At 53.8% G+C, this 24,806-nt stretch overlaps 2 protein-coding genes across 2 annotated transcripts in view; one reads left to right on the forward strand and one right to left on the reverse strand.

Annotated features, from left to right (window-relative positions):
• The first annotated feature begins 267 nt into the window (after positions 1-267).
• RARRES1 (retinoic acid receptor responder 1) lies at positions 268-24,519 on the forward strand. The gene is made up of 6 exons (XM_023634884.2): positions 268-583; positions 13,863-13,925; positions 16,306-16,489; positions 20,024-20,160; positions 23,646-23,708; positions 23,788-24,519. The coding sequence occupies exons 1-6, from the start codon at positions 320-322 to the stop codon at positions 23,935-23,937; spliced, it is 861 nt and encodes a 286-aa protein (XP_023490652.2). The 5' UTR covers positions 268-319; the 3' UTR covers positions 23,938-24,519.
• LOC111767479 (elongation factor G, mitochondrial) overlaps positions 22,678-24,806 on the reverse strand; it is a 54,055-nt gene continuing 51,926 nt past the window's right edge. Inside the window, 2 exon segments of the mRNA XM_070243045.1 lie at positions 22,678-22,847; positions 23,841-23,933. The gene's annotated coding sequence lies outside the window, so the exon portion shown is untranslated.

Raw genomic sequence — 24,806 nt, forward strand, 5'->3', positions numbered from 1 at the left:
GGAGGCGCGGAGCGGCGCCGGGCAGGCTGCGCTGCCCACTTGTCGCCCTGCCTGCGCGTCCGGGCCAGACACCCCCGACCCCGCGCCGCGGAGGCGCCGCCGCGTCCGGGCACCGCGCGGGGGGGCGGGGGCAGAGCGAAGGGGGCCCGGGCGGAGGGGGCGGGGGCGCCCAGGCAGGAGGGGGGGCGGGGCGGGGCGGGGGGGGCCGGGGCGGGCGAGCGGGGCGGGGCGAAGGGGCCAGCCAGGCTGATTCCCTCGAGCGCCCTCGCCGCCTGCTCCGCGCCGGGTCCGTCGAGCGCCGCGCCAGCCGGCCGCGTCCATGCAGCCCCGCCGGCCCCCGCCGCCCGCGCCCGGGCCCCCGCGCCCCGCCGCGCCGCTGCTCGCGCTGCCGCTGCTGCTGCTCGCCGTCCAGGGGGCGGCGGCGCCCGCGGGGCCCGAGGCCGCGGAGTGGCGCCCGGACACGGGGCCTCCGCACGGGCTCCTGCGGCAGGCGGCGCGCGCGGCGCTGCACTTCCTCAACTTCCGCGCGGGCTCTCCCAGCGCCCTGCGAGTGCTGGCCGCCGTGCAGGAGGGCCGCGCCCGGGTGAGTGCGGGGGTCGGCGCCGGGCTGAGGCCGGGGTGCGCGCCCGGGGTCGGGACGGACGCGCGCGACTCTGGGGCGACCCGGCTCGGGCCTGCGCGCCGCCCTGGGACTCCGGCGTGGGAGGGGCCCGTCGGTGCGCGGAGTCCGCGGAAAAGAGGCTCGTTCTTTCTGGCATTAACGAGGTCGCGGACTTTTCACCGGGCAGCTCCCGTAGCTGGGAAAGAGGCGCCTGGGGAAACTGAGGAACAGGCCCACACGGCAAGGCCTGATCTTGGCTTGGGGTGCCGGGACTTGGTTGCTGTGGGGGCGGTCACGGCGGGCCCGACCTGCGCCGGGTTTCCAGAACGAAAGCGGGTCCCCGAGGCGGACGGCAGAGCGGCCGTCCTGCTGGGTGCGCGAGGCGTCCGGGCGCGGCGGCCGCGATTCCCGCGCCGGCCTGGGCGGGAGCCCGCGGGGTGCTGCACGGACCCGACGGGCGTGAGCCTGGCAGCGGGTTGTCCGGTTGCTGGTTTCAAGGCACTGGGTGTAGGTGTCCTTTCGCGTCTGTGGAGCTGCATTGCCTTCTTCATCGAATGGAAGAGTGCAAAAGTTACAGAACTCCGCGGAGTCTGTCCCAAAAGTACGACGCGCTTTCCAGTAACCCCCAGATATTCCACGAAGCCTGCACACTCGGCCTCCAAGAACCTGGAATGAAGTAGGGAGTGTAACTAGGTAGTTGTAAGGAGCGGCGGCAGGCTGTTAGGTTGTTCTAGACCTGGTGGGAGGCAGGCTGGGGGAGGCGTCTGGAAGGTCAGCCGTGGTTCCTGATTTAATCCCGCACCCGGGGTCGGGGGTGGCTAGATTTATTGAGAGATGAAATCAAATTGTTCCTAGAAAAAGGCAACCTATTTTTGTCGCCTTAGTCCTTGCTGTTTCAGGGGGAAAAAAGTTCACTGTTAGTTGTGCCGCAGAGCAGACAGGGAACAGAACTCTAGAACTTTCTACCGAAGTTGGCGAGTCGCCGCCTCCCAGAGCCCAGAGAGGGTGGGTCCGGGAAGATTTGCTCCGACTACCAGCGGGGAGGCCCCTAGGGAAAGCAAGCTCGGATTTCTAAAGTACACCAGCTTTCAAATTCCGGGAATTGTTTTCTTCCTTCCAAGACCATAAAAACATAATAAAATGCTTTACACTTTCATGCATTTAGTCACTCCCTTGAAAAAAAGTTAAATACTTGGCATCGTTCACGAAATAATCAAACTAGCTCTCAAAACCGGAATGAGTTAAGTAAAAATTTCCTTTCTCATCCAAAAAGCGCTCAGTTACTGTTTTTCATCTGTAATAGTATAATGCTCCTGAATTTTAAAGATAGCCTTCTTTTTAGCCAAAAAGGAAAAGCGGGGAAGGATGAATCAGAGGCAAGCGTGCGTGAGAGAGGAGAATTTACTAGTCGACCGTCCGCCGCCCGTCTCCGTACACCTGTGTTCAGATTTGCACTCGTAGCTGTGTCTATGTCTCTCTCTTTGGAAAACAGCCTGCTCTTTATGAAATAACACGTCATAAACTGCTTTATTTTTTAAAAAGCTATATATAAAAAATACTATATTAAAAAAATAGTAGACTGGTCCAGGGCATTGACCCTAAGAAAGGACAACTTCCTGTGTCATCTGGTCTCCCTTTACATTTCCTCCAAAAATGGCTATAGATGTCTTAAAATCAAGGAGCTAAGGAAGAGAGAGCTCAGTGACTTTCAGGGCCAAGAATCTCTAGGGACTAAAGGGGTTTCAGTTTCTCCCAGGAATTCAGTGAAACTTTGTCTCCATTCTCCTGCCTCCTCCAAACATCGCCGCTGAAGAGGGGCCCACTTCCCAGGGCGATCAAGGCAGCCTGGGGCAGGCTGTGCCTTCAACTTGTGGCCTTGGCAGGCCAGGACCCCTGGGTGGGGGGCAGAAGCAGAGGAGGGGGTGGCGAGAGTGAGAGCCGATTCCTACCGGGAAACTGCCATGGGCTGCCTTTCTGGAACGTAGGGGGCCAGCTGGTGGGGTGTCATAGGGGACTCAGACACCAGCCCCTGCTTTGCCTGCAACGAGCCACACAACCTAGAGAAGGTCATGTAAGTCTTCTCTGGTTGTGTCCTCATTTGGAGTGGAAATAATGCGTGTTCTGCTAACCATGCCAGGTGTTTTTAAGAGTTGTAAGAGAGGACATAAGTACCAATTGTAAAGTCTGAAGATGTGAGTGACTGTCGTCCTGTCTGAGGAGCGGTCCACTCACCCAGCACTGTGCGGGGGCCCTGGGCTAGATAGAGTGCCTGTAATTCAGGGGGGCGGGTCTTGGAGACATTTGGTGTGAAGCAGTCCCTCAGCCGCCTGAGTGAGGCGCACAGACGCCACCACCCGCGGGGCGCTTCCACTTAGGGATTTCAGGAACTTCTGCTTCAGTTACAGGAGCATCCTTAGCATTGGCAGGAAGTCAGACATGGCAGATCCCCACACCCGGGTTTGCATCTTTATCCAGTCAGTGCCTGTCACAGTTAGCACTCAGTTGCTCGATCGTTCCTCCAGGCTGAGCCAGGGGAGCAGGTGGCCCAGTGGGTGAGGGCGTCGCTGATAGGGCTGCCTCTCCATCCTCGGGGTCAGCACACCCCTTTGTAAGATGAGAGGCTGCGACCAAGTCAGCGTTTTTCAAAATAATGGCCTGCTAGTGGGTTATGAAATCAACTTAGTAGTTACAGTTGTTTGTTATTGTAGTTGTTTGTTTGCTTTTAATGAAATAGTTTGTGATACAGACTATTGAGTGCATTGTGGAAGAAAAGGTAAGTAGTACCTCAGAATGTTTTGAAGATATATGTATGAACTAGGTCATTATGAATAATGCAGTTCTTGCTGTGGGTTTCAGCTATAAAAATTTTGAAAACCAGAGAACCAAATGATTTTTAAGAGCTCTTCCAGCTCTGAAATTCCTTGGTTCTGAGCGCTTTCTTGGTTCTGCGAGAATCGCTCATTTTAGAAACACTGTTGCCCTCTAGTGGCGAAATGTGGTAATAGCACGGTGGTAAATGCAGGGAAGCGTTGAGGAGAAATCCGCGCTAGCTGGGCTGCAGCCAGTGAACTGCCGTTTTGTTTTGTTTACTAACTGTAGACAGAGATCACAGACGTGGTTGCCTTCCCTCACCACCCGCGTGGTGCCATCTCTTTCCTGGCCTCACACCACCGTCCCACGACCAAGGAGGCTGCTGCTTTTCCGACGTCATGTGGCGCAGCCCCAGGGCCCACAGGGTGCAGCGGTGGGAGATTTGGGGTGGTGCTGAGAGTCCCGGTGCTCCCCAGGGTGTCCTGGATCAGCCCGGTTCCCGACTTCTGGACAGCTCTCCTCTGGCCACACATTAAGTCCTGGGACCGCTGGCCCCTGCCGGAGCAGCCAGTGAGAGGCCAGCCCTTCCCTCACGCCTGGAGATCCCTGTGTGCGCATCCTTCAAGAGAAAGGCGGCCCATTCAGGCATCAGCCGTCTCTGGGGATTGGTCACTTGAGGGGAACGCCTCTGACCAGGCCAGCTCCAGAAGTTAGAAGCATAACTGAAACAATGGACCACAGTGTGGGGGGAAGTTCTGCCCATGCCTTAATTGCTTCCATTTAGATTAAAATCGGTAAGGGTAAATGTAGCTCGGGGTCGAGGCCATCATTGGCCGTCCTCACAGCCTTTAGCAAGAAGGCGCGCCCTCACGGATCATCTCCCATTTCCATTTTGCTTTACTTGCAATGGAGGGAGCACTTGCGATGAATACAGTGCATAATCTCCTACTTTTACCTTTTTTTTCCCTTCTTTCTTGCCCAGTCTTGACTCACCCACACCCAATTCAACAGCAAGAGTTTTAAGAGACTTGACTTAGTTCTTTCTAGAGATTTAAGGTGTATTTTGTGGACGTGACATCTTTTTCGTGCCCACTCTTCACCAGTTTACATAGCACTTAATTATGCAATTAGGTAGTAAGTACACTTGGCACGAGCTAGTTTGGGAGCAAAGCAAGTGACTTTGGGTGAGCATCTGTGCCCCGTGCAGGCGTCTGGGCTGCTGTGGGCTCTGCCCGCTGCGGTTCCAACAGCAGAACAGAGCCCCTGGGCTGAGCCACAGGCGGGAGGAGAGCATGCTCTGCTAAGGAGGACTTCTTCGCTTCATCGCTCTTGTCTCTAAAGCACTTTAATACACCGTAATTCATCTGCTTTCTCCTCTTCTTGAAGCCTTGTCTCCATTAACGTCAATAATTCAGAGGTGATGGTTTGCAAGGAAGCAGAGCAGGCTCTGGAGACAGAAACTGAAGAATGAAGAAGGCTGCAGTGAGTGTGGAGGGGAAGATAAGCAACACAACAGTGACCGGAAATAAGCTTTACTTCCAAGGAAGGCGCCTAAGTGCTTTTACAGCCGTCTGGAAAGAACAGTCGGGATTGACCACGCACGGGGAGCACCGCACGGGGAGCACCGCACGCTGACCCGGGGTGGAGCACAGCAGCCCTGAGGGTGCGCGCAGCACAGGAGGCACAGCCTGCCTTCCTCCCCGGCACAGCTCCCACCGCAGCACCCGCCGGTCTGCAGGCTCTGGTTGCAGAGTCTGGGTCTAGCATCGGGTGGGAAAGGCCACCTGGTCCTGGGCACTTTGCCCCAGTCACCCGGATGAGCCAGCAAGTAGGAATGTTTTTAACTAGCTTGTAATAAATTGTTTTTGAACCGCAGACAATTTTTATGAGCCCATAACATTTTCTGCTTCTCTTGCCACATGCGGTGTCATGGCCGGGGATGCGTGTGATCATGGAGCATTAGCAGTGGCCCCAAGTAAAACCCACTGGTCGTGGGTTGTGAATTTAACCAGGAGCCTGCCATGGCCGCACACTCTCCCTTGAAGGACCTTGGTCGTTCTGCTGGAGATCGAGGGTAAACGCTGAGCGCTGGAATGACTGACAGCAGCCAGGCATGGGGCGCTAATGCACGCACACAGCCTGGCCTGTGAGCGCCGTGTATGGGCCCTGGGTCAACCGAGAGACGTACTGACCCTCACGTGGCCTTGGCGTTTCCAGGCCTCTGCGCTGGGCCTCTGTTGAGGTTTCCACAGAGCTGCTCCGTGGTGGGTGGGGACAGTGGCCGTAGCAAGTCCGCACTCTGGCTTACTTCTTAGGTTGTGCAGGATACTGTGGGCCGGTAAAGTCCAGTTATGAAAGGGGTCCTGTGTCAGCGCCCTGCACGGGATGCTTGTGGGTCTTTGACGGCCCCAGGGGCCGGCCCACACAGAAAGCGGCAGGAAGGACACCCGTACTTCACTGCTGTGACACGTCACCGCAGCTTTGTAGGTAGAAACTCCACAGACTGATTCTCTGACAGTCTGGAGGCTGGAAGTCTGAAATGAGTCTCCCAGGGCTGAGATGAAGGTGTTGGCAGGGCCGGTTCCTTCTGGAAACTAGGGGAGAATTGTTTCCTGCCTTTCCCAGCGTCCAAGGGCCACCCACACTCCTTGCTCCTGCCCCAGCCTCCGTCTTCATGGCCAGCAGCGGAGCATCTCCTGAATGTAACACTACTGTCTCCTCGTAAGGACCCTGATGAGAACATCGGGGCCATGACAGCCTACCATAGCAGCTTCTGGGGTGGCTGTGACCTCATGCAAGTCCTTACACACGCTGGACCTGTGACTGGACCCAGGGAATGGCTGCTCTTGTCCCGCATCCTGCCTGGCTGATCTCTGCAGGCTCGGTCGTCCCCCCACTTCCCACCACGCCTGCCCTCTGCACCCGTCTGGGTACTTCCTGTATGCCGGTTTGTGCTCCATCCTCAGCAGCCAGCGTTAGTGCCCCTCTGCATGTGCATCTGCTGCTTCCAGGTGGAAGGCATCAGTAGCTCTTTAGTTCCTCCGCTGCGCCAGCACAGGGCTCTGCAAGAGACAGTACTAAATAGTTGTTAAATGAAAACAGAGTTCGGCAGAAGGGTGCTGGGACCACTGGGCTTCCACAACAGGGGGCTGGGCCAGGCCCCGACTCATTCCCAGCCCTGCTAGAGCAGGGAGGGAGACCCAGCTCCCTGAGTCCCTCTTGGAACCAGCTTTTTCTACTGAGCCCCGCCCTGAGCTGTGGCAAAGCAGAGGGAACGCTGCCTCTGGCCTCTTCCTCTCTGGCTGCTCTACAGGCTCGAGAGCTCCTACCTAGAGTTGGCTGAACAGAGGTCAACACACAGCATTCCGGCTCTTTCTCGCCACTCCTCCTAGCCCTAATTGAGCACAGTGTCCATGTGCAAAGATCTCCTTGGACCCCAGGGTATGGGGCCTGATCCGAGAGTCACTGGCTCTTCCATAATCTGTATTTGCTTTATCTGGGGTTGCCCAAGAGAAGGAAAATGTAATAAGATAATTCCAGGGTATAACGCAATACAGTGCACTCTCTGTCCAGAACATGAGAACGGCACAGCAATTTTTATCCACAGATGAGTTGTTTACTTGTCTCCAACTAAGCCTGACTCATAAAACTAACCTTATAAAATGAAGAAGTTTGCTTTTACGGGAATGGCATGACATTTATGTTTTCTCACCGAATGTGAAGGCTGGAGGGGACATTTACAGCCGAGTCTGTCAGGCCACGGAGGCCCGGTGTGCGTGGGGGGGAGGTTGGAGTCCCCTGAGAGCTCTGATGGCAGGAGTTGTCCCCGCCACCCACCTCTCCACCTGAAACCGTGAAGGTTGCAGCTGTCACTGCCGCTCCAAGGCAACACGGAGGGGCCGTGCCAGCCCCCCACAGCAGCGGGAGGAGAAGCAGGATGGTGGCTCCCAGAGCCGGGCTTCTTTCTGTAGATCCGCCCTTGGCAGGACTGCGTCCTGTGAGGCTCCCAGGGCCACGGTTTTCATGGTCTCCCCGCAGCAGCCGACAGCAGGGTTTCTCTGGGGCACCGTTCCTGCGCTTTCATTTGCTCCAAGTTTTTGTTGTGTTTTTGAGTGAGTTTAGGTTTTTAAAATGTGCTTTTGGAATAAATAAATACCTATTCTCCATCCCGCAGCAGGTTCCCCAGGTTTATTTCTAGTACTCACCCCCAGTATTTCAGTGACTTAAACAGGCAACAGACACTGTGTGTATCTAATGTAAAGATCGTCCAGACGCGGAGGAAAGCCCTGACCCACTGACCTGAAAACAAGGGTTTGTGTTTTACAGCCAACAGCTTTTTACTAGAAGTAAGACATGGCTTCATAGTTGCTCTTGGAATGTGCTGTTTAACTTCTTGATAAAAATGTCATTTCACGGTGCAGTAGCTGTCCGGGTTACAGCAAGCAAAGAGCAAGTTTTCTTCAAAACCTGCCGTAGTTCAGGCCGCCCTCTCCCGTGCTCCCACCTGAGGCGCGGCCTGTCCTGCGTGGGCTCTGCCTGACTTTCAGAGGCACCGTGCCCCGTCTGCCGGAGACTCCAGGTGGGCCAGACTTTTCGGCAACAGCCCTCCGTTTCATGTAGGCTTCTCGATGTCCTCGGGCCGTTGGAAAGAATGCACAGTCCTGTCCTTAATCTCCTATTCAGCTGTATTCTAGTGACGGTCACTGGAGCTACCTGTCCCTTCGCACCCCTCCCTCAGACCTTCGGAGGTTCCAGAGCCTCTGGAGAGAAGTTCTCAGTGTGCTCTCTGGAGCAGCGGCCTCAGCATCACCTGCAACTCAAAATGCTCGTTCCCAGGCTCCCCCACATTTACCGGATCAGAACTCAGGTGTGGCCCAGCATGCCGCTTTGGCAAGCCACCGACAGCTTCTGTCACGGCTCGAGGCGGAGCCCCATTGCTCCGCAACAAGGCCCCTATAGGCGCCCTTCTCTCCTAGGGCCCCATCCGCCATCGGAACCTCGGCCCCGCAGGCACCCCTCTGTCGGCTGGCTCCCCACCGCCGGGCTCACACTCGCCTCCGTCCTGGTCCTCCTGGAGACCCCTCTGCTGCTCTGGCCCAAGCTCCGATTTATGCCTTGCCTGAAAGGGTGCCTCCAGGGGCTCCCCCAAAGTCTCGGCTCCTCTTCTCTTCCACGCTGCGGTGGGTGGAGATGTGTCCTCAAAAAAGATACATTGAAGTCCTAACCCCCACGCCTCTGATTAACACCAACATTGGAAATAGTGTCTCGGTGATGTAATCAGGTTAAGACGAGGCCATACTGGATCAGCAGGGCCTCTCAGTCCAAGGATGGCCTTATAAGAAAGCCTCGTGGAGGTACAGAGAGACAGAGGCAGAGATGCAGTCATGCGGCTAAAAGCCAAGGAACGCTGAGGATTGTGGCCACACCCGAAGCTGGGGGGGGGGGGCAGGCATCCCCAGGGCCTCAGCAGGAGCGACCGTGGACTTGCAGCCTCCAGAGCTCTGACGGGATTGTTTTGCTGTGTGAGGCACCCATGCGTGGCCCTTTGTTGTGGCCGCCCTAGGGAACTGACGCCTGCCTGGCTGGCTCCCTTGCAGGGGAGGGCTGGGGCTCTGGTCCACAGGGCCGTGCTCTCTCTCTCTGTGGGCGCACACACACACCAGGTGGCTTTCTTCCCTCCTCCTCTTAGAGGTTGGTGGCCCTGCTTGTGCGACCCCATGCAGTCTAAGTGGGGAGCGTGGCCCCAGGGCCAGGCTCGCTACTTACCAGCTCTGTGACTTTGGACAATTCCTTAACTTTGGGCAGGGGCCTAGTTTCTTCATCCTTAAACTGAGGGTAATAGCAGTACCTGCCTCGAAAGGCTCCTGTGATACGCTGAGTAGCACTGGCTGCGGGAGCTCAGGGCAGGGGTGACAGCCGTCCTCGCCTCTCCCCTCAAGGTGGCAGCGTGCTTTATACCCAAGCATGGAAGGAATGCTTGATATTGATTTGATAGAGATGTGAGGAGCATTTCTCTTACCAAAAAAAAATCCAGTGCCGTGCATTCAGTTCTTTGAAGGCATTCCATTGTGCCTTCTCACACAGGATTTTAAACGTGGCCCTTCTCCCTCCCGACCGCAAGGGAAGCGAGAAACTAAAGTGCCCATCAGGCCCCTTGAGAGCCTGCTGTGAGGATGGCGTGGGGAATGGGGACCTGAGGGCCGGGGCTGCCTTCCTCGTGGCCAGTGGGGCCCAAACCAGGAAACTTAGAAAATAAATAGAACACAAAAAACCCGAGAGGAACATAAACCATGTCAGTGGCGGCTGTGATCCTGAACCTTTGTCCTGGGCTGTGGGGCCCGAGTCTGCTGTGCAGAATCGAGAAGTCTGCTGCGCACGGCTGCTAACTCACCCTGCCGGTGGATGGCCGGGTGGTCGTCCCTCCTTCAGGTGGATCGTCACCTGGTCATTTGCTTTGTCTGCAGACTGTTTCTCTGTATAAAGAACCTTATTCTGGAAAATATTAGAACAGTGTGCCGCGCCTCTGGCTGTGTTTTGAGAAAGGGAGTGAAACGTCCTGGTTTGTTCCACAGATGGACAGTTTTGTCCTCGTGGGAATGACAGGACTAGCGTGCTGTGACCTGCCGTCACAGGAACACTCCCCACTCGGGGGAGCCAGAACTGCTTGTCACCTTCCGCAGGGTCAGATGGGCTCTTTCAGAAATGTCTGTTTAGCTTCCTTCTTAGTGGCTTTGAATGAATGGATCCGCTTTGCAGCCGTGGCTGTGCCTGTGGCAGCCCAGCGAGGGGCAGAGGGAGGAGGAGGTGGCCTTGAGAGCTGGGCGCGGGCCTTCCAGACGAGACCGCAGGTGCCGAGCAGTTGGCGCACTCCTCAAAGCTAAGCACACTGCTGACGCGGCGGACGGAGACCGAAGTTCAGACACAGGGAGGACACCCATGCCCAGGTGCTTCCGACTTCAGTCACCTTCCGAACCGACTTCCTGTCCCGTGTGCTTGTTGCAAAGCTGAGGGCGCGGCTCCTGGGCTTGGGTTCCATCATTGCCATGGTCCCCGGAGGCTCCCCTCTGGAGTCTGCTCTCTTTCATCCCTCCTCCTGGCCGCCACCCATCTCCCAGCATCTGATGCGTGGTCTTTTGTCTGCAAGGGCTCTTATAAAAGATACTGTGGGTGGATCTGCACATTTTTAGTTAAGGACTTCTTGTCAGTGGTAGTATGCCATACATTTTGTTGTTTCTGTTGTTGCTTGCAACATTAGGATCTATCAGTGTTGCTGTACACATGGCTAGTTTGTTCCCGGTGGCTGCTGCATAGCGCTAGGGGGTGGGCACCCCCAGGGATGGACAACACATCCCTGCACACACACAGTGCCTCAAGGAACGCTCTCCTGTGAGTCCCATGGACCCGCAGCACAGTCCTCTGAGGGACCCACCCAGATGTGGGGTGTCAGATCCTAGGGCAGAGGCACACAAGCTTGATTTGACCACATTGGCAGGACTGCCCCGGTTGGGCCGCACCAGGTGACCCTCCCACTTAGCCCCCACACCCGGCCAACAGTTGGCCCTGTCCCCTTTCTCGTTTACTGCTGGTCTGATAGTCATACAGTGATCACTCAGGGCTTTAATTTGCATTTCCCCGATTACTCTGAGTTTGAGCGGCCTTCAGGGCTTCGTCAGCCTGGTTGAGACATGGGCAGCGCTTAGAGCAGTGCCTTGCACAGGCCCAGCAGGGTGTCTGTTGTTGTTCTGTAAATACAAGTATCATTTAAATTATTGTTGATCTAATAATGGTGCCCTAATATAAAACTTCTGTTCCAGTGACTGTTTATGATCTTGACTCACGTCCCTGTTCATCGTTTGTCTTCCGTGTAGAACGCAGTCTGTCCACCATGAACTTCTCTCCGTTTGCATTGTCATCCCCCCTCTACTAGCTCCCGAGACCTGCGTCCACTCTGGCCACCTCCGCACTCCGGCGCGAGTTCTCCACCTCGGGCTAGCGGGATCTCTCTCTCCTGTCCCCGGCTTCCCATTTCTCTTGGGATAAACCCTCAAGGTAGCCCTTGCCTCCCCGGTGGGCCTCCTCCTGACCCTAGCTCCACCTTCCCGCCCTATTCGGGGCCTACAGCCTCCCTTTCCTTCATTCCTAACGTGTGGAATGATTTGCCAGCCCCTGCCCCCAAGTCAATTTCTTCTTAATGCAGAGTTCAGCTCAAATGGCACTTCCCTGATCCCTAGACTGGGTCAGTTCTCCAGATACCCTTTCATGGCTCTTAAGTCATCCATGATCAAGTAATCAATCTGCAATCATCTATTTCAAGTCCTTCTCCGCACCTGCCTGCCCTGAGGCTGCAGCTGCTCCCTTCCCGCTGTTCCTGCGCCCAGCACAGTGCTCAGCGCTCAGCTAATCCCTGCAGTGGATTTTGAACAAAGACCTGGCAGAATAATTTTAATCAAAGACAGCCAAAGCGAAGCTTGGTCCTAAACTGGCGGAGGAGCACTGACCCTCGCAGACCAAGCTGGCTGGCTGCTGCGCCCATGCGTTGGGCCCTGGCTGCTGACCTCAGGCCTCCGGGGAGCCTGTGACACAGATGAGGGAGAAGACAGATAAAGGGCTGCATCTTGAGCGATGATGAAGTACGACCAAACTATGAAAATCTTGCTTTGGACACACTGTAGAAGCTTTTAAGAGTGCCTAGCTAAAACAATAAGGAAATCTAATCAGCCAGGAAAATGACTCTTCAGGACAGGCTCCATTCTGACTCAGCTCCCAGCCTTTGTGAATCCAGTTCTGTTTCTTTCCGTACAAAGACTGCGCTGGCGCCTCACTTCGCCTCCATGGGTTTTCCAAAAGCTGTTGAGTCAAATGAGATCTTAAGTACTTTAAGTATGCACAGTTGTATTGAGAATCAGGAGAACTTTTGTGAATCTTTGTGTATAGCAAATAAGCATGCGCATTTCTTACTGATGTGAAGTTGGTGGTCCTCAGGAGTCTAGTGTACACATCTTCCCGGGGCGGGGCGGGGCGGGGCGGGGCAGGGAATGGACGATGGGACAGGACGACCAGCTTCCACGGTTCAACCACCATCTCTACTGGGTCTGCTTCCATCACACTCAGCTGCCTCCTGGATGGCCCCCTCGTGCCCCAGCGCCAAAGATTGTACTGCCAACCCGACCTCCTCCACCTCTTCTTGTGAATGGCCTCCCCACCCACCCTGCTCACCCGCCAACTAGTGGCCTGTGGGGTCCCTGACTGGGTCGTAGGAGGCCTGCACGCAGGGGCCCTAAGTGACATGAAGGGCGGACTCCTAGGTCCTGCAGGCTGCAGGCCGCAGGCGAGGGGGCCCCAAGCCGGCATGCAGGCCATTGAAAGCCTGGAGCCTGCGGCCAGCAGCAGCACAGTCTCGCGTGAGGGTGCCTTGTTCATGGGCGCCGGTGTGGCCGAGGGGTGATGGGCAGCAGCCCGCACTTCTGTGTGCTCCTCCGACTCTGGCCGGGTGGCGGGACCGCAGCCTTCAGGTGACTTGGGGACAGACGCCGGGCAGCCGTCCAGCTCTTCCCTGGGTCTCACTCACACCCTTGGGCTGCTCACTGGGAGCCTGGGGCAGGAGTATTCCGGGGGAGCGCCTCTCCACGGAGGGCGCAGCATCCTTCCCTGCCTCCTCCCCGCAGGGCTCAGGGCCCAGCATGACTCTGGCCCCCCTCACGTCCCTGCATGTTCATGCCGATAGGGACCGCGGATGGCCATGGCCCTGGCACCCTGGCCTGGTCCTGTGGGCGCCCTGCCGATGCCACTTCGGGTCTGCCAAACCCGGGGCTCCAGGAGGTGGCCCCCGCCACCTAAGGCCTGTCCACCAGCCTCCCCACCTCCCCTGACGCTGGCCCTCTCCCGCCCGCCCCGCCTGCTCCTCACAGAGGCGGCTGGGCCTCACTGCTCCCCACGGCCTCCCTGTCTGCCTTAGTAACATTGCCACACATGCCCACCACTCTTTCTTCACTTATCACCATCTGCAAACCCACTATTTAGTAATCTAGGTCCACCTTTGTGGCCACAGTGGGACCGTGAGTGGCACCCTCGCCTGTCTCCCTCACGGCTGCAGCCCAGCACCCAAGACAGGGTGGGCGACACTTGACAGCTGGGGATGGAAGAAACTCACTCCACAGCCCTGCACGCACATGTCCCTTTGCCACCCAGCTGCTCTCATGAAGGCAACGTCCAGCCTCAGCACAATGCTTCCTCTCTCAACCTCGCTCTTTGTGAGTAGGTGTCAAGCTAGCAAGCCGAGTGGCATAACCAGACCAAATCTGAGATCTTTTCTCCCAAAAAATCAGCAGTTTTGTTCAGGTGTAAATGCTGCAGCTACCTTGCACGCCATGTTATCCCAAGAGGGTGATTCTTGGACCTGAAGATGCTAGCAGAGCTTCCGCTAGGCTAAGTTTCCGTTTCTGTGTTTCAGATCAATGCAAAGAAGGAATGTACAGTTGACCTGGTGTTTACCACGGAGCGCTACAACTCAGAGGTAAGCGGCCACAATTAGTGAGGCATCCTGTTAGCAACTCGTGTGAATGTATTTTTTAAGAAAAGTGAGAATCTAATGTACAGTGACCTGGAGGTTTGCTTGTGTTTTGTCTTTTCCTGCTTTGTTTTCTATTTGGTCTCAAGAATTGAAGAACAGAGCTAGGCGAGAACTCAAGATTTAGCTCCTTGGACTTCGTGGCCTTATGCAGGGTTGTGTTTAAAACTCTGCACACAGCCAGCATCCCCTCCTTCCTTTGCGCCTGGGGAGACTGTCCCAGCTCCCTTGGGTCCCCCTCCCTAGCACCTCAGAGTCCTTAGAATGACTCTCTCAAATGCCAATCTGTTCCTCTTCCTGCCAACTGGTGGCACTTCTCCTTAGCAGGCTGGCATAGCGTGAGGTGATTCCAGGAGCTTCTGTGCACTGAGGAGCTCTGTGAAACACAGAGCAGAGCCCGTGCCGGCCACAGGCACTATTTGCCTCTCTACAAGCCCGACCAAGCAGGCCATGGTTTGCCAGCTTTCCTTTTCCCGTTCTCAGGAAGAGAGTAAACAGAAAACGCATACAGAAATTAGAACCAGATGCCCTTCCCTCTGCTGGGCCAGCATCCAGAACAGGGGTGGAGCCGGGACCAGCCACGTTCCCTGTGCGGTACTGAGTCAGAGCAGCCGGCACTATGGCCAGCCTTCCAGGGCCTCAGCAGGGCCTGACCCCGCAGCCCGAGGCTTCTGGAAGAATGCTTCCAGTATTTGGAAACCAGTTCTAACAAGACAACAATATACTCTGACTTCACTAATTAACCTAAGAATTAAAATGTTCTTAAAGCGTGAGGAAGATGCCTTTGACTTCTGGTGTTGCAGACTTGAAAGTGTTAGCTTACACCTAAAGGGGAACAATTACTAGGTGGTTTTGACCGACGCTACCTTTCCCTGAAGAGCACAGCTAGCTACCTGCCATGTTCCATGCCACGGGCCGGGGAGGGTTCTTTCACCTTCAGAAAACTGCTTTGATTCTGTGCAGCTGTTCTTGGGGAAAGGGAAAGGAAAACCAAAGGGGGCGATGCCTGGTTCCTCGTGTCTTCCCTGGATGGGTGCCGTGCCCAGCCCTGTCCTGTGCCTCCGATGAGCCTCCTCCTGAATGCTCACCTTCTCCTTTCTCTGTGTTGCACCAATACTTAGGATGTTAAGGCACACTGAAATGCCGTCTCATTCAAAACGAGCGCTCACAGGAGGAAAAGCTGCTATGGGAAAGCCTATTTCAGTTTTTTGAGTGAGTTCTAGAAATGGGCTTCTTCAGCAGATCCAATTTTGATTACAGTTTGTTTCCTCGTGGGCTTCTTTTGAAGTTTATTTTTGGTGTGGTTCTCCCTGCGACTGCACCCAGTTTAAGCAGCTGCAAATGTGGAAAGAAGGTTGTTGCCGCAGTTGCTCACCGACCTCCCTGTAAGAGGAGTTCTTGAGGCGGGACGCACGGACGGGCTCCGGAGGGCCACGACGGCCTCAGACTCCAGGCCCAGAGCAGCCGGGGAGAGTGCATGTCGTTTTTCTGGGAATAGGCTTCCCGGCTTTTGTTGTTGGGTTAAGGAATCTCTGCTCTAAAAGGGTGAAGACGCACTACCCTGGAAATGAGCCCCACATCCGCTGTCTAGTTGAAGCAGCCCGCTGTCCGGCTCCAGATGTCTCTGGACTGGAAAATAAGTGAGGGTGATCCCAGAGTACTCAGTCCATCTACACTTAGATATGAACGAGGACAAACATCCCGCGGTCACGCAGCTAGTTGAATTAGCCCCATGTGGTGATGTGCACCTCCACTCCTTCCGGATTTGCTCTCCGAGTGGAGAGAGGGAGTTAGCACAGTGCCTGGGCTTTGGCCTCGGCCAGGAGCTCAAGTCCTGGCTTCCCGCTGACTGCCTGTTAGACATGAAGTAGCTTCCTCTTTAAGCTTCAGTATCTTCATCTGTGAAACTTGAATAAGAGGACCAAGTTCATAAGGCAGCGTGAAGGTGTTGCCATTTTTGTCACAGGGAGCCAGTTGCATCTTTTGGTTCAAGTTAACAAGCCTGAGGTCCAGCCGGGCGTCGTGCTGGTGCACAGTAGAGAGCAAGGTCCCCGCTGTCCTAAGAGTTTGAGCCAGGCAGCGCTCGGCGACAGCAGGGGGGCTTCTTTGGACGGGGCCCAGCATTATTTATAAGGCACCATCAGGAAGCGGGAGTTTAAATGACAGCCCAGAGCGGAGGACTGACGTGTTCACTCTGCACAAAGCCAAGGCCACTGTCTGCTGACGCCGGTGCCTGCCTGCCCTTGCAGGGAACTTCTCCTTCTGCGCGTGTTGCGGGGGAGAGTGGTGGGGAACCATCCTGTTCAATTCCAAATCTTTATTTCAGGAAGGCGAGGAAAGTTTGGGGAAATGTTCTGCTCGAGTGTTCTTCAGGAACCGGAAGCCCAGACCCGCCGTTAATGTCACGTGTGCACGGCTCATGGAGAAGACCAAACGACAGCAAGAGGACTACCGGCTTTACAAGCAAATGAAGCAACTGAGAAACCCCCTGGACGGAGTCAGCATACCTGGTATGAATTCGTGTCCAGAATTTCTACCTTCGGGAATGTATATAATCACTACATCTTAAAAAGAACGATCATTCAAGTTTTTATCCCCAAAGTGGGGCTTTAATTCACCTATGGCATGTGGTACACCTCACTTAAACAAAACCCAGGGGTATCACCTTCTTTTCCATCTCCAGTACAGTGTGGCCACTCCGCCAACACCTGCTGCCTTGGACGTCGCGCCTCCCTGCTGGGCGGTGGGGGCAGGGCCAGGCCGCCCGCCGAGCAGAGGCCTCCGCGACAGCACGCGCCTGTAGGCCCCAGTTTTCAGGGCTGAGTCAGAACCTGAGGGGACACGTCCGGAGACTTCCGCCGGCGGCTTTGGAAGACTGGGTGAGGGGACGCCGTCCAGGGCCTCCCCCTGCGCAGCACGCCCGCCAGAGCTGCGACAGCCGGCGTCTGGGGCCTGGGCGGCGGCTGCGGCGGAGTCGGGTTCATCTCGCCTTCGCTCAAGGGCTGACGGCAGCCGCGTCTCTAACAGGAAGCGCGCGCGGCCCTCCGAGGTGACTCGGCTGACGCGAAGCCGAGCTCCTCTGTCCCAGCTCCCGCCAGGGAGGCGGGCGCCGCCGGCAAACGCAAGTCCCGAAGCCGCCGCCCGCTCCGGATTGGCGCGTGGGGACGGAGCTTAGTGTGGCTTCGCGGCACCGCCCGCAGCCCTCCGGGCACGCTCTCTCCGGGGGCGGGGGCGGGGCGGGGCGGGGCCGCCTCAGCGCGCCTGCGCCCCTCGGGGCGACTCTGAGGGGCGTGGCGGTGGAGCGCTGCTGCTGGCGTCTCGGCGATTCAGGAGCCCGCGTGGATCTCCCTGTGGTTCTGAGAACTCGGATTCAAGCCTGTTCCAAAGAACTGAGCGGAGCCATTCACATCTTACACTGGAGTGGAATTTGTTTATATTTAGCACTGCCTGAAATAAAGGGGCTAATGACTAAGCTAGTTATTTAGGGATTTTTTTGCCCCTTAGCGTTAGTTGGGGAAATAGAGGGCTATATAGATTCTCCTTAAAACACAGCTTTTAGACATTGGCTAGGACCTTTTCTTTGAATCTTTGCCACAGGATCACCAGATTCTGGACGCCTTTCAAAAGTGCCGGTTAACTGGATCACGTTCAGTTAATAAGGCCGCTATGCCCGCAAAAATCGTTCTGTCGTCTAACAATGTGGCTACTGTGAAGTGTCAAAATTTTTCTAATAGAGGGTACCTTTTCATCGACAAAACTCGCAGGTTCTCTTGTTACGTTAAATTCAGCAGGGAAATGCAACGGTGCTATTTATAGTCTGTGTATCAGATTATCTCGTTAAAATTACTGAAAGAGTTTGGCTTTAGGTAAAGACTCGGTCGTGGAGAGATCTCGGAGCAGCCAGCAGCCCGGATCCCGGCGGCGTCCGCCCCGCCCCCCCCCCCCCCCCCCCCGCTGGTTTTCACAGCTGACAAGTGAGGGGAGCCAGTCGGCGGGAGCGCGTCCTCGCCCCGCACTCCTTCGCCTAAAAAACCAGGTGTCTGCTTTTAACTATAAGTAAAAATTGCACTTTTTCTGAGGAATTCATGAGCGTCCTGTCGATGAGCCCAAGTATACCACAGAGCAACAAGAGTCTGGGGGCCTGGGACCCGCCCCGGCGCTGGGCCCCTGCGCGTCCGCTGTCGTGACCCGGCGGCCCTCGCGGGGGCGGGCTGACAGTGACCCGGCGGCCCTCGCGGTGACGGGCTGACAGTGACCCGGCGGCCCTCGCGGGTGCGGGCTGACAGTGACCCGGCGGCCCTCGCGGGGGCGGGCTGACAGTGACCCGGCGGCCCTCGCGGGGGCGGGCTGACAGTGACCCGGCGGCCCTCGCGGGGGCGGGCTGACAGTGACCCGGCGGCCCTCGCGGGGGCGGGCTGACAGTGACCCGGCGGCCCTCGCGGGGGCGGGCTGACAGTGACCCGGCGGCCCTCGCGGGGACGGGCTGACAGTGACCCGGCGGCCCTCGCGGGGGCGGGCTGACCCGCGCCATGACTCGGTGATCCTCGTGGTGACGGGCTGGCCCGCTCCGTGACCCGGTGGTCCTCGCGGGGGCGGGCTGACAGTGACCCGGCGGTCCTCGCGGGGGCGGGCTGACAGTGACCCGGTGGCCCTCGCGGGGGCGGGCTGACCCGCGCCGTGACTCGGCGGCCCTCGCGGCAGTGGGTTGTCCTCACGAGCTGTGCTCGCAGCGGCGGCGCAGGGCGGAGTGCCTGACGCGGAGCTGGACGGAGGAAGGTTTCCCTGTCCCACCGACCTACACGCCAGGAGGGCAAGGCCAGCTCCGATCTCAACTCGGAAGCCTTCCCCAAGCCTCTTGCCCAGAGGCCCCTCCCCCTGCCTTGCCTCCCCCTGCCCTGTCCCTGTCTCTTAAGGAGGGTTCCAGCTGTGTCTCCACACAACCAACAGGTGGAGGGTGGGGACCATCTGTGCCCCTCACAGGGCAAGCAAGCAGTGAATGGTTTTTCCGTTGACGACCACTGTGAGCCCGCCCAGGCAAGTTCCCCCGATACGGAGCAAAACTTGTGCTAGAGATCATTTGAACAAGAACGATTCGTTTCCTAAGAAGCTCGTTAGTTTTCCTCACATGGTATACTGTTATTGGGCTTTGCTGTAGACTAAGGAGAGCTCTGCCAAATTGCATAAAATGATAGTCCATGAACAGTTGTCTCATGAATTACTTGCTAAAATTTGAGTTTCTAAAAGTCACAAAAGGGGGCCGGCCTGATCCCAGGTGCGGACATGGCACCGCTTGGCACGCTATGCTGTGGCAGGCGTCCCACATATAAAGTAGAGGAAAATGGGCACAGATGTTAGCTCAGGGCCAGTCTTCCTCAGCAAAAAAGGAGGATTGGCAGCAGTTAGCTCAGGGCTAATCTTCCTCAGGAAAAAAAAAGTCACAAAAGGTATCCCTATTTCTAGTGGTATCTGATATTAAGTGGGTTTTTTATAAATGTCTGCTGAATTAAAAAGATTGCAGGTCCAAACACAATGCCACAGGAAGAACCCACTTGATATCTTCATGTGTTCAAAAAAAGTGACAGATGCTGCCAATACATTGACTAGCTTTACAGTCAATGATCAGAGAAGGACAAAGACATTTGGCAGCTTGGCAAAGCCCGTCACATTGACTGTAGACCCAAACCAGAAGGTAATGTGAAGATAACCAATAGACGTTTCAATCTAATTAGAAAATGCTTCTTAACTAACAAGATTTTAGATTAATTCTGAGTATCAGTACAGCGTGTACTCTGTATTTAAATAGCCATTAAATAGCAGCAAATAGCCATTATATTGTTTATAGTAGCTTTATCAGCAGAGCAAGTGGAAGCATGTCAATCTTCACATAATGTAGAAACGGATAGCAACAAAATCACGTGTCCAGCCCAGGGTCTTGCTGAGAGATGACCGATGTGACCAAGCGTAAGCCCTTAATTCATTACTGAAACTTCTGAAATTTTGTCCCCAAATGCCTAAATACAGATGTGCTTTTCTTGTGCTCTCAGACAGTCATGGACATATTGACCCCTCTCTGCGACCCGTCTGGGAACTAGCTTTTCTCGGCAGCTCTTACGTGATGTGGGAGAAGACAACGCGGTTTTTGCACTACTACATGGCACAGCTGAGCGGCGTGAAGCAGTGGGTAAGAAAAGCTGAAAACGAACCCGCACCGCAAGAGGTGCAACCAGTGCAGCGTTCTTAGGCTGAGTCCATGTGAATTTCTAATTTCATGGCAAGAGTTTTCATTGCATTTCATTCATTCAATGAATGTTTGAATGCCAGCAGTGGGCCCGGTGTTCCTGTAGGGACTGAGGATACAGCAGTGGACAAAAACACCATGTTGCTGTCCTCACTGATGAAGTCCAGTGAGAGAAGAGAAGACAGGGAACTAGTCACCAAGTGAATATGCACCAAACGGCGCCAGGTGCTGCAGAGAAGCGTGAAGTGGGCCAAGGGCATGCAGGGTACGGATAGAATTAATGCTTCAGCCTAGAGGGTGAGCAGAGGCGGCCCTGGAGCAGAGGCCTGAGGGAAGTGAGAGGGAGCCCGCCTCCAGCAAGGAAGAGCACTTCAGGCAGAGGGGGCCGATGGGCGGGAGAAAGGGCAGTGAGGGTGGTGTGCCAGCACAGAGTGAGCAAGGAGTGCGCGCCAGGAGAGGAGAGCAAATGGGATCAGTTCATGAGAGGCCCCGGAGGCCGTCAGGACTGCGCCCGTCACTCATTAGAGGGTGTTTAGCAGAGGCGTGACGTGACCTGACTTCCAACAGGATCATTGTGGCTGCCGTGTTGAGAAGAGTGGAGAGAGGTGGTGGAAGCAGGAAGACCAGTGAAGTATTGCAGTAATCTCGGCGAGGCCTGGGACCAGGGCGGCAGCAGGGGAGGTGGGGAGAAATGTTTGGACTTGGGATACAGTTTGACGATAGACTGATAGTATTTGCTGATGGGTTGGACATGGATATGAGAATGAGAAAAGTCAAGGATGATTCTTAGGATTTTGGCCTGAATAACTGGCAAGTGTTCATTTACTGATTGAGGAATACTACAAGAAAAACAGATTTTGGGGGAAATAGCCTGATTTGGGGCATACTAAATCCTGTAACCAAGTAAAGAATTTACATCGTCATCTGGACATAAGGGTCTCAAGTTCAGGGGAGAGGACCACGCTGGATTCACCATCACACAGGTGCTATGTAAAGCCGTGAGACGGGATGAGATCACAGAGAGTGAGTGGTATATACAAAAGACAAGAAGTTATGTAAGGGTGGAGTCCTGGAACACTTCCAACTTGAGAGGGTGGAGATACGACCAGAAAAGAAAGTGTTTCAAGGATGAGGTCGACTGACTGTATCAGATGCTGCTGGAGCGTCCAGATGAGGACTGAGAATTGACCATTTGATTTAGCAGGTGTAAGTCAATGGAGAGCCCGTCAAGAGCTATCTCACTGGCACAGTGTGGGCAAAAGCCTGGTTGGAGTAGGTTCAGGAGAGGCTGGGAGGAGTGGACACTCCATCTCTTTCAAGGAATGCAGCCATAAAGGGAAGTAAAGAAAGGGAGGGTCTATAGCTGGAGCATGGGTAAGCACAGGGCTGAAAGGGGATTTGTTTTCCTGATGTATTTTCAGGTTGGGAGATTTAACAGCATATTTATATGTTGATGAGAAAAATCCAGTAGAGAAGGGCAAAGTAGGACTTGTAGGAAAAAGAAAGAATTGTTGGAGTTATTATCTTTGAGTGGTGAGAGGCTAAGATGGATCCAGGAGATGATCTCAGCCAGGAACACAGAGCTCCCCTGGAGGGAGGGCGGGGAAGAAGGGCACAGATGCTGGTAGCTTAGATGTCACCCTGGTAGCTTGTGCAAGTTTTATTCTAACTGCTCCGTCTTCTCAGTGAGAAATGAGGCAAAGTCATCAGCTGCGAGTGGATGAGGTGTTGGGAGTGTGGGGGGAACGCATGGACTTGAGCATCACGCAACACTGCAGGCCGCGTGAAACTTGGAGGAGGACAGTCACTCAGCTGTGTGTGCCGGCACGGAGTAGGTGGAGGGCTGGATTTAGCCGGGGTTGTAGTTTTTGTCAGATAAGAGTGATGGAGAGAGAGGGGCATTTCCAGAGTAAACGAATCAGCTACTCTGAGGGCGGCAAGTGAATCCGACTCTAAGTTCAAGTTTCTAAAAACCATCCTCTTCATGGATGGGCGACGTGGTGGACTCACCCATGGATGGGTCATCAGTGAGTATCTTCTGAGTACAAGGATTTGCCCAGCATCAGGTCAGCATTATTAACGCCAGTAATAGTTTGGTGTGCCTTCCAAAGGCCACTAGTAAAATAAACAACTAGAAACGTAGTTTTTTTCTTTACTTATCAAAATGAAAACATTTTTTCCCCCTCATAGAGTGCTTTTTAATAGGAATTACCACTTGATCGATTGTTGCTACATTATCAGTCAGGATGCAGCACCAGTTCTTTTGCTAGATAAAAGTTTCTCTCTCTCTCATCTGCTACGATGATCATGTCCTCAGCAAGGGGCTTTGACCTTCCCTGAGAAGTATGGGGAAGATTTTTTGTTTATAGACTAGAAAATGGTGTCAAGATAATTTAGAACCAATTGTAATGAATGTGAGAGGAGAACTCAGTAGGAACAGATGCAGAGACAACACAGGGAGCAAATGAGGGTCTTTTAATGTCAGTGCGTTCCTTTCTTCTGCAGTTCTATGTGGCACAGTAGCAAGCAAACCACCAGGGCATCCATGTTCCAAACAGCAGCCCCATTTCTCTCTCGTTCTGGCCAGTCTTTGCTGCCCGTCATCTGTCCGTTAAAGTCCCTCAAGCACCCTGCAAGGGAGAAAGTGGGGACGAGTGTAACTGGAGCATCAAGAAAATCAGAATGCAGAGGGAGAATGGCCGCTAAGTAGGAGCTTTAGATTTTTTTACCCTGTGGGGTTTGAGTTTTAGAAAAGTAATAGTGGACTATGCAGCTGACTTGCTGGATCACCCAAGGCAAATCCCTTCGTCTCTCGGGGCCTGTTAAATGCAGACTAGCAAATTTAGTGAAGCCCTCTAACTCACAGAAGTCTGAATCACCAGAGCAACTGGGAAATTTGGTTTCAAGGTTATAGAAAAGTATGCACAGAGTGGCCACAGAGATTTTCAAGTTCTGCTCTTCAGTGGCCACTAAGGATTCCCAAGATCTTTCAGCAAAACAAGCAACAATTTTTAAAAAGTCACTCAGATGAGAAGGTCCCCTTATCTTACTGCTGGCATATCTGAGCTGACAGATTGGCTTGAGGTACATATAAGTATCTAGACTCCCAAGCTTGTCAAAAGATTCTCCCCGTCCCCACAGCCCTTAGCCTCCATCAAAGCCCATAAATACTAAAGAGAGAAAGTGGGAGAAAGACATTCAACTAGATTTTCAGGTAACTCAGTGACAAAGCAATGCTAAGGATCCATGACTTCCGTTTCTTGATGCAGGAAACTTCCTTACCAAAGGAAATGAGAACAGAGTGAAAGGGGCAGCAGGAGATTCAAGGCGCGCGTCCAAACAAGACTTTAAATGAGACGAGCCTTCCACGTTCTGAGCTAAGATCAACCCACCCTGCTTAGCACACTGACTCTTTTTTCTTCCTCTAGGAAACAAACGATGGTGTGATTGATTTTGATTATACTGTTCTACTCCATGAATTCTCAACGCAGGTAAGACAGCACTGCATACTGAATTGTTTCTACCAGAAGGTTTTGCAGCTTATGATATTTTAGAACTCTTATTTCCTAGGAAATCATTCCCTGTCGTATTCACTTGGTCTGGTCCCCTGGCAAACCACTTACAGTGAAGTACCACTGTCAAGAGCTGCTGGCACCAGAAGACGCCTCTGGAACTGAAGAAGGATCAGCTGTGGCACCAACAGAGCTTAGTAATTTCTGAAAAGAAAAGAAAGATCTGTTTATACCAAGTTCTACACAAAATGACCATACCGAATAGCCTGAATCATTATTCTAGTAAAATAGCTAAGGCATAGGCTTTTTGATAATTTGGGAAAGACTGTGATTTCAAGTAAATACTCAAAAATTAAAAGATGTTGGGATTTTTGTTCTTCAGTGGGTTTCGCTTCGTTTTAGCTCTGGGTGCACGTGCATACTCAATTCTGTTCTTAACAGTCACCCCACAGGCTCCTCAGGGTTGCGGTCCTAAAACGTACAACCCAGTCAATTAGTACATGACACAACTGGATCAGCAAGTATTTTAACCAAACAAAAATTGAGGGTATTACCTCTAAATCTGCATGTCTCATTATTTTGAACATACTGTAGCCAACTATTTTATGTTGCTAAATTCCTTCTACCTAGTATGTAAAAAGATATATATATATTTCAACAAAAGCAAATTGTAGGGAATATATTACCTATATTATTAAGAAGAATTGTACTATTTTTTATGATTTCAAGCAAGTATTCCTTTTTAACTTGATATTTACTTTTAAATAAATGTTTATCTTTCTAAGTAAAATATTTTAAATGTGTGTGTAGATTTGTATACATAGGCAAAATTTCTGCTAAGCTGGAATTAATTGAGCTCTTAATATTGCTTAATTCAAATTTTACAAATAAAAATATGGAGTGTCTCCCAGATAAAGCCACTGTCTGCAAACGTGTTACATGGAACAGTGCTGTAACTGAAAGCATATCAGATATTTACAGTTTTCATTTATAGGGAAAACTTGCACCTACTGTTGGCCTCAGTAATTCATAAAAGCACACACAGTATGCACCGTAATCAAATTCGGTGGAGTGTCT

This window comes from Equus caballus, chromosome 19 (assembly GCF_041296265.1).
Source record: "Equus caballus isolate H_3958 breed thoroughbred chromosome 19, TB-T2T, whole genome shotgun sequence".
Lineage (NCBI taxonomy): Eukaryota > Metazoa > Chordata > Mammalia > Perissodactyla > Equidae > Equus > Equus caballus.

What these genes read in the sequence shown, in the direction of transcription:
- RARRES1 (XM_023634884.2), top strand. Translation starts at nt 320, where the DNA reads ATGCAGCCCCGCCGGCCCCCGCCGCCCGCGCCCGGGCCCCCGCGCCCC. An exon ending in GGACGGAGTCAGCATACCTG is followed by an intron (nt 16,490 to 20,023) that starts GTATGAATTCGT and finishes TTGTGCTCTCAG; the next exon opens with ACAGTCATGGACATATTGAC. An exon ending in TGAGCGGCGTGAAGCAGTGG is followed by an intron (nt 20,161 to 23,645) that starts GTAAGAAAAGCT and finishes TTCTTCCTCTAG; the next exon opens with GAAACAAACGATGGTGTGAT.